This window comes from Pipistrellus hanaki, assembly GCF_964339955.1.
Source record: "Pipistrellus hanaki genome assembly, chromosome: 18".
Taxonomy (NCBI): Eukaryota; Metazoa; Chordata; class Mammalia; order Chiroptera; family Vespertilionidae; genus Pipistrellus; species Pipistrellus hanaki.
The window spans coordinates 561,391-569,538 of record NC_140520.1 but is presented as its reverse complement, the minus strand read 5'-3'; the positions used below and the strand labels follow the sequence as shown (position 1 = coordinate 569,538).

The 8,148-nt window shown below is 58.8% G+C and overlaps 4 protein-coding genes across 4 annotated transcripts; 2 read left to right on the top strand and 2 right to left on the bottom strand.

The window, feature by feature from the left end:
- Positions 1 to 556: 556 nt before the first annotated feature.
- On the bottom strand, positions 557 to 1,378 carry H1-1 (H1.1 linker histone, cluster member). The gene has a single exon (XM_084865494.1). The coding sequence runs from the start codon at positions 1,366 to 1,368 to the stop codon at positions 730 to 732; it is 639 nt and encodes a 212-aa protein (XP_084721620.1). The 5' UTR covers positions 1,369 to 1,378; the 3' UTR covers positions 557 to 729.
- Positions 1,379 to 3,600: 2,222 nt separating this feature from the next.
- Positions 3,601 to 4,460, top strand: H3C1 (H3 clustered histone 1). Its single transcript, XM_084865236.1, has one exon. It carries the CDS (start codon positions 3,644 to 3,646, stop codon positions 4,052 to 4,054), a length of 411 nt encoding a protein of 136 aa, XP_084721362.1. The 5' UTR covers positions 3,601 to 3,643; the 3' UTR covers positions 4,055 to 4,460.
- A 269-nt stretch (positions 4,461 to 4,729) lies between these two features.
- On the top strand, positions 4,730 to 5,294 carry LOC311612352 (histone H4). The gene has a single exon (XM_084865232.1). It carries the CDS (start codon positions 4,748 to 4,750, stop codon positions 5,057 to 5,059), a length of 312 nt encoding a protein of 103 aa, XP_084721358.1. The 5' UTR covers positions 4,730 to 4,747; the 3' UTR covers positions 5,060 to 5,294.
- Positions 5,295 to 7,153: 1,859 nt separating this feature from the next.
- On the bottom strand, positions 7,154 to 7,806 carry LOC311612316 (histone H4). Its single transcript, XM_084865173.1, has one exon. It carries the CDS (start codon positions 7,588 to 7,590, stop codon positions 7,279 to 7,281), a length of 312 nt encoding a protein of 103 aa, XP_084721299.1. The 5' UTR covers positions 7,591 to 7,806; the 3' UTR covers positions 7,154 to 7,278.
- Between the last annotated feature and the right edge of the window lie 342 nt (positions 7,807 to 8,148).

Below are 8,148 nucleotides of genomic sequence, written 5' to 3'. Positions count from 1 at the left end.
CCAACCCGGGCAGCTGTTTCTCCAGAAGGAAAACTTGGGGTTTGGCATTTTTGCCTCCTTGCAGCTGAGCTCCTTTATCCGGACCCCGGCTAGAAGCGAGGGGGGCAGCCGGCCAATCCACCCGGCGCGCGGGCGCTGGAGGCCGCCCTGCCGGACACGCAGGTGGCCCACGGGCACTCCAGCTCGCCTGCCGCATGGGCTGCGGAGGCAGATGCGGAGCCTTAGGCTCACTGGGCACCCCAAAAGCTCCTCCCAACTTTGGAGACCGCTTTGGCAAACGGGGAGCCCTCCCAGCCTGGGCCAGGGATCCTTTTTAAAACCTTCCTCTTGATTTTAGAGACAAATGGATCGGCTGCTCCCTGCACGCCCCCGACGCCCTAACTGGGGGAACCGAACCCACAACCCGGGCTTGTGCTCTGGACCAGAATGGAACCTGTGACCTTTCCATCCGAAGCCCATTCCTCTAGGGGTTCCAATTGCAATTACCATCGCTGACTGATGGGGTTCCCCACGTCCCACTGCAGGTTAAATCCCCGGGAACCCCCACACATTTCTAGCAGCTTTGGGCTCCCTGCAAGCACTGCCCGGGGGGCTCTGACGTTCTGTTTGGAAAGGGGCCCAGCCCTCGCCGTGAGCCCGAGCCCCGCGCATTTGCAAGCTCCTTCCAGAAGCGGGTAGGTGGCTCTTAAAAGAGCCGTTGGGTGATAGGAACCGGGTTCCAAACCGGACCTACTTCTTCTTGGGCGCCGCCTTCTTGGCCTTGGGCTTGGCCATCTTTGCCTTGGCCGCCTTGGGCCTCACGGCCTTGACCTTGGCCGGGCTCTTGGCGACCTTCTTGGGCTTCACAGCCTTGGGCATCTTGGGGCTCCTGGCAGCCTTCTTGGCCGCCGCTGGCTTTTTGACCTTCTTCGGGGTCTTGACAGCTTTCTTGGCGGCAGCGGCGCCCGCGGGCTTCCTGGGTTTCTTAGGAGCGCCCGTCGCCTTGGCCTTGACCTTGGCGGCGCTGGGCTTGGCCTCGCCGCCGGAGGCCGCCTTCTTGCTGATCTTGAAGGAGCCCGAGGCGCCGGTGCCCTTGGTCTGCAGCAGGGTGCCCTTGCTCACCAGGCTCTTGAGGCCCAGCTTGATGCGGCTGTTGTTCTTGTCCACGTCGTAGCCCGCGGCCGCCAGCGCCTTCTTGAGCGCGGCCAGCGACACGCCGCTGCGCTCCTGGGAGGCGGCCACCGCCTTGGTGATGAGCTCGGAGACGGAGGGCCCCGCGGGCTTCTTCCTGGCGGCCGCCGCCTTCGCCGGCCTCTTCGCCTTCTTGCCGGCCGAGGGCTTGTCGGGGGCGGCGGAGGCCGAGGGGGCCGGGGGCGCGGTCTCGGACATGATGGGAGCGGGGAGCGGGGAGCCGGGAGCCAATAACCGCAGGAACCGGAGAGGCTGGAGGGCCCGCCGGGCCCGGGCGCCGCGTATTTATAAGGCCGGGCCGCGCTGTGATTGGTGCGCGCCGCCGCCGGCGCCCCCTGTCGGCTCGGCGAGGGGCCCCCCGGTCCCTGCCGCGCGCCCGGGCTCCGGGGCAGCACGGTCGCCCCCGGGAGACGGGCAGACGGGACAGGGGAGGGCCGGGCTCTGCAGCCCCTGAAGCGTTGCGGTGCTACTTTTTTAAAGAAAAAATAGGATTTTCTTTTCCCTTTTTTTTGGCGGGGAGGGGGGGTTTAGGGTGGGGACCGTTCGTAAGAGAGGAATCACATCAGAACCTCCGGGCTTTCGCCTGGAGGAAGTTAGGGACGTAGCTCTCGGGCGCAGTGAAAGTGAGGGGCTGACATGGATGGCTGGGGGGGAGGAAGGGGAGAGAGAGGGAAGGAGGGAGGGGAAGCGCGGGCTGGGCGCCAGGTCTCTCCCCTGCCACTGCCTTTCCCCGCAATGCCCGGGGAGGGGTGGGGGGCGGGACCTGGGTTTGGAGTGGAGTGGGCGCCACGGGAGTCGCTGGCACCTCCGCGAACGCTTCGGAGGGACGTGGGGAGACCTCCTGTGCCAGCGCATTTCCCCAAAGCCAAGTGCCTTTTGATGCTTACAGCCACCCAACCGCGCGCCAACGTTTGCGACCTGGGTTCGCAGTCCGCAAAGTCACCCAATAGTCGCAGATGTGCGAACTCAACACCCAGCTCCGAGGCATCAACCAGTACCCGGGAGGGGGGGGGAGGGGGATTCCGGTGTGTTTGAAAGAGAAGAGACACCCCCGGGGGTGGGGGGAACAATTAGCGCAAACTTCCTTATCTTGTCGGACGCCCTAAAAGCGGTGAAAGGCATTCACAAGGCTAATGCCCAACGCAGCCGGCGGCGGGAAACCAGGCCGGCGACGTCACGTCCCCGCGCGCGCGCTGCTGCGGTTCTCAAACCGGTCCGGCCCCTCTGCTGCCCTGCGTTTCCCCGTTTCCTTAGCTGCACGGGGATTTGCTCATAGGTGGCTGCCACTCACGTCAGCGGCCCAAACACATTGCCTCCGTCTTCTTTTACTGCCGTTTCTACCTCCCACCATCGGGAGAGCCTTTCTTTTTTAAAATGCAGCACACAATTTCTAAGAATTTCGAAGAGGACAGTTGAAGGATAGTCACCTATAATGACGCAGGTATAAATACTTCTCCAAGACTGGGCCTATGTGAGTATTTTTGGAAAGATGTAAAATGTAATTGGGGGAGGAGGGTGATAAGTCAAATGGTAATCAGGAAGCTTTTAAAATGGAAATATTCAACGGAGTCTTTTAGGCTAAAGAGCCTTTACATATGCAAAGTCGCCATAATGGACTCAGCTAAACAAAATGCACTACAATCTGGTCTCCCTCATCCTAGTGGGGGGGGGGGGGAGGGGGAGGGAGCCATGCTTGCATCTTTCAAGATTAAAAAAAATTAAGTAAAAGGTGAGGTCTTGAAATTGTTAAGTAGTTCTCCTTAGGCCCCAAAAGCCAATGATTGGGCCAGAGCACTGTGTATCCAGTTTGGTTCTGGACGTCACAGGGTTTTGTTTTGTTTTTTGTTGTTTTTTTTGTTTGTGTGGGGTTTTCTGTTTGTTTTTTGCAGCGCGAAAAGTACTCTAGGTTTTAGGAAACATGACTTTCAGAAAATCCAAATGCAGGGCACAGAACACAAACACGTAACAAAAGGTGCCTGGTTACAGGGGCCATTTCTGTGAAAGTTACTGTGATTTACCGTTTTGTAGGTTTAAAGAAGTCATTCAGTCAGTTAAGAGGTTATAGAAACTTGCCTGATCTGCCATGCAACGGATATGGGCGGGAGTCCGGGGAGGTGGCTGGGGAGGGGATGGAGAGGGGGAGGTGGTGGCAATATTTCCTTCCCCAAGAAGCAAAGAAATATACAGAATTAAAAAGCTGTAGTACCACTGAGGCCAATGCTTGCACTTTTATGACAATATAATGCTCAAAGCTTTGAATTCAGACTATGAACATCGAGTGCGCTGGAGAAGAAAAGTAAGAAAATGTCAAACTGCACTGTTGAAAAGCTTCAATATACTCCAATCAGAACCTGAAACGTAATATTAGACACTTTCCCCACCCAATCGCTGCACATTACTCCCTATAAATACCAGCAGCGGTTCCAGGAGCCGCACTCCACAGTCCCTTGCTTCTTTCTACGCTTTGTTTGTCATGGCTCGCACGAAGCAGACGGCGCGCAAGTCCACGGGCGGGAAGGCGCCCCGCAAGCAGCTGGCCACCAAGGCGGCCCGCAAGAGCGCGCCGGCCACGGGCGGCGTGAAGAAGCCGCACCGCTACCGGCCCGGCACCGTGGCGCTGCGCGAGATCCGGCGCTACCAGAAGTCCACGGAGCTGCTGATCCGCAAGCTGCCGTTCCAGCGCCTGGTGCGCGAGATCGCGCAGGACTTCAAGACCGACCTGCGCTTCCAGAGCTCGGCCGTCATGGCGCTGCAGGAGGCGTGCGAGGCCTACCTGGTGGGGCTGTTCGAGGACACCAACCTGTGCGCCATCCACGCCAAGCGCGTCACCATCATGCCCAAGGACATCCAGCTCGCGCGCCGCATCCGCGGGGAGCGGGCGTGAGTTCGGTCCTTCCTATCCACCAACGCGGAAACCCAAAGGCTCTTTTCAGAGCCGCCCACCTTCCGCAGCAAAGGGCTGGAAAACACTATCTCCCCCGCAGTGGGTTAATATGCGTGTTCATTGGGTCGTGATTTAAAGCACATCCTGGTACATGGGGACACCTTTTGCGCCGTATAAACACGGCCTGGCCCTCCCCAGTGTTAATTTCTGAGCCGGTTTTCACTTGAGTCCAAATTAGGAGCCAAGGTTTGGGGGACGTGAGAGACCTTGGCATTCCAAGGGTTAATGCGGCCCAAATCTCGAAAGCAGGCATGGCGTTTACTAAACTTCCGTTTTTGCCTGTGATCATGGTATTCTCGCCACAATTTGCTGTCAAATGACCTTTTTGCCTTTTCACGTTGCCTTTCCTGCTTGAAATATCTTGAGTTTCCCCAGGGCTCCTTAGGGAAACTGCAGTTAAAGACCCATCAAGACTCTCAAGCTGGGCTCTGGCTCTCCCCCGTCCCGCTCGAGCACCAAGGTTTGAAGGAGGGATCGAGGGAGTGGTCGTGACGTCACATTTCCCGCCAGCGCGCCGTCCAATCACTAGGTAGGTTGGGGGCGGGGCGGATTTGGGGCGGGGGTGGCGGGTTATATAAGAAGGAGCTCTTTCTCAGCTCGCCACTTGCTCTTGCTTCTCTGTTCTGCGGGACCATGTCTGGACGCGGCAAAGGCGGGAAGGGCCTGGGCAAGGGCGGCGCCAAGCGCCACCGCAAGGTGCTGCGCGACAACATCCAGGGCATCACCAAGCCCGCCATCCGCCGCCTGGCGCGGCGCGGCGGCGTCAAGCGCATCTCCGGGCTCATCTACGAGGAGACGCGCGGGGTGCTCAAGGTGTTCCTGGAGAACGTGATCCGCGACGCCGTCACCTACACGGAGCACGCCAAGCGCAAGACGGTCACGGCCATGGACGTGGTGTACGCGCTCAAGCGCCAGGGCCGCACCCTCTACGGCTTCGGCGGCTGAGCCCGCTCCCCGCCCGCCGGCTCCTGCGCAAAACCAAAGGCCCTTTTCAGGGCCGCCCACGCCCTCCCGGAGGAGCTGAGCGCGCACCGGTACCCTTGTTTCTACGGACGTTTTCTCTGTGTTTGATGCCCGCGGGACTTTAACCTTCAGCAGGGTTTTCAGGCCCAAAGGCGGCCCCTCCGCGCTCGGCCAGTTTCCGCGCTGGGACGGCGGCTCCTTGGGCTCTTCCGGAGGGAATGGGTGCAGGGAACCGGAGAGGAAGAAATGCAAACGGGAAACCGGATTTACTAAAATAGGAATTGCAAGCGGGAGGTCGGGGTTAAATCCAATTGCATCTGCGCGAGGATTCGCACATCCTACCCCAGCTCCCTCCTCCCCCTCCCCCAGCCCGGCGGTGCGGGAAGTAACGGCTCTGGGCCTGGTTCTTTCCCGCTCACACGCAGGCCGGGCCCGCCCTAAGCCGCAGGCGGAGCAGCTGGTGAGTTACACACTGACTGGGCCAGAGTCCGGCCTCTAACTCGGTGTCTAACTCTCCACCCCGAGGCCTCACCCCGCATTAGGGAAGGAGGAGCTCCCGCCGGGTCACAGCCTCTGCCCTGCGGCTCCTGCCCGTCCCCCTCCCTCCGCCTTCAGGGCCGCCCTCCTACCAAAAGGGCTGCTCCAGAGCTTGTCCTACCCCGTTTGTGTGCCAAGGGTCGGTACTGTGTTTGAAATGAACGAGATTAGGGAAATTAAAGACAAATTTAAGTCTGACATCTGTGTAGCCTTGAAACTCAAGGCTAGCTACCTAGTATTGCCCCCATCCTGCTAGAACCCCATTCACTGCATTCAGGTAGGGGAAAGGTGATAGACCTTTAAAAAAAAATGATGGTGCCCTGGCTGGTTTCGCTCAGTGGGTGGATAGAGCGTAGGCCTAGGGACTGAAGGGTTTAGGGTTCCATTCCCGGTCAGGGCACTTGCCCTGGTCTCGGGTTTGATCCCCAGTGTGGGGCCTGCAGGAGGCAGCGGATCTATGATTCTCATCATTGATATTTCTCTCTCTCCTCCCTCTCTGAAAATCAGTAAATAAATACTTATTTAAAAGGAATAATGGTAAGGAACGTTTTCAAAGACGCAGACTATTTTTCAAATGAATCTTTATTGTTGAAAGTATTACATATGTCCCCCTCCTCCCCTCCCTTTGACCTCCTCCAGCCCCTCCCCCGACCCCCAGGCCTTCACCACCGTTATCTGCGTCCATGAGTTATGCAAATAAGCATATAAGGTTCTAAGATGCAAACTATGGTAAAACCCGATGTGTCAATCTAAGGACATCCATACTGTTTAAAAGGCCCATGATTTAAAAGTGTGTATGTGTGTGTGTGTGTGTGGGGGGGGGGGGGGGATCCGGGGAAACAACGTTAGGCTCAGCAGGTTAAGAGCAGAGCCTGTGACCGCAAAGCCAGGCCGCAGGTCCAGGAAGTGGTTAGCGACCCGCATTTAGGACACTGACCCCTTCGTCTTGGAATCCACAAACTGCTTAGCCTGGGGCTGGGGGAGCGGGGGCGTGAGAACGGGCCTAAGCCAGGCCTGGTGATACTTAAACCTGAGTCCACCCAGTTTGGGGACGACGCTGAGCCTGAAGCCTGGGTGGAGAAGGACGTGAGTCCAAAGTATGTCAATCCTTGGTGAGGTCGCCAGGGCAAATGCAGCTGTTAATAGCCAAGGCTTCGCTGGAGAAGTCTGATCCATCTGCCTCTGGGGGTGGTGGGGCGGCTGCACCCTCCCAGACTCGCAATTAACATTTAACTCTTAGGACTAAACACCAGGCCAGCGACGCTTCCAGGGCTCCGCGTCACTGTAAACTACTCCCCAACCTGCGTCTTTGCTTGATCCTCTCAGAGGTACAAGGGACGGGTGTCCCTACCAGGAACACAAAAACCCTAAATACCCTAGAAATTTACATATATCCGTACCCCTCCCGCTTGCTTCTTCCTACCGACCCCCCCCCCCCAGAAGCAGCCAATTCCTCCCAATGGGCCCAGGGCGCCGCCGCCCCGGGACCCTGTGCACATACTGGTCTTAAGCGCCTGCTAAAGCTTAAAACCCCCGGCATCCAACCCGAGGAAACCTGTCCACTGAAACGAGAATCAGAGCGCGCTCAGCTCCTCCGGGAGGGCGTGGGCGGCCCTGAAAAGGGCCTTTGGTTTTGCGCAGGAGCCGGCGGGCGGGGAGCGGGCTCAGCCGCCGAAGCCGTAGAGGGTGCGGCCCTGGCGCTTGAGCGCGTACACCACGTCCATGGCCGTGACCGTCTTGCGCTTGGCGTGCTCCGTGTAGGTGACGGCGTCGCGGATCACGTTCTCCAGGAACACCTTGAGCACCCCGCGCGTCTCCTCGTAGATGAGCCCGGAGATGCGCTTGACGCCGCCGCGCCGCGCCAGGCGGCGGATGGCGGGCTTGGTGATGCCCTGGATGTTGTCGCGCAGCACCTTGCGGTGGCGCTTGGCGCCGCCCTTGCCCAGGCCCTTCCCGCCTTTGCCGCGACCAGACATGACGACCGAGCGAAACCAGAAACGTCTGTCCCCCTGCTGGCGGCGGCAGCCCCTTAAGTAACGAGGGGGCGGACCTGGTTTGAAACAGGCCGGAAAAGGCGGGAAACAGCCGCGTCCCCGCCCCTGCGGCTACACCCTCCAGGACACACGGAGTAAGGAGATTTTGTTACTTAAAAAATAAAAAAACCCAAACGAGAGGGCCTACCGTGAACGCGCATGGACTTACTATCTCCTCGGTGGGCGTGTTGAACGATTTGTCCATCCTTGGATATTGTTTGGATCGTTTCCAACAAGGAACTAAAAGAAGCCCAAACCCCAGCAGACAAAGGAGTTGGGAACGGGTTGGGTTTGGGTTTGGGTTTGGGTTTGGTGAGCGCCTGCTCTCCAGCCGCCGGTGAAGCCGAGTTTTCTTGGCCGTCTCCGCGCACAGGGCGCGCAGCTGCCCGGAACCGGGACTGGATCATGGAGGAGGGGACCCGGGAGAGCTAGGCAGTGCGCAGCCCCCTGGCGGATCCTGTCTTCCCCAAACCCGGACACGGAAGAGGAGCTTGCAGTTCT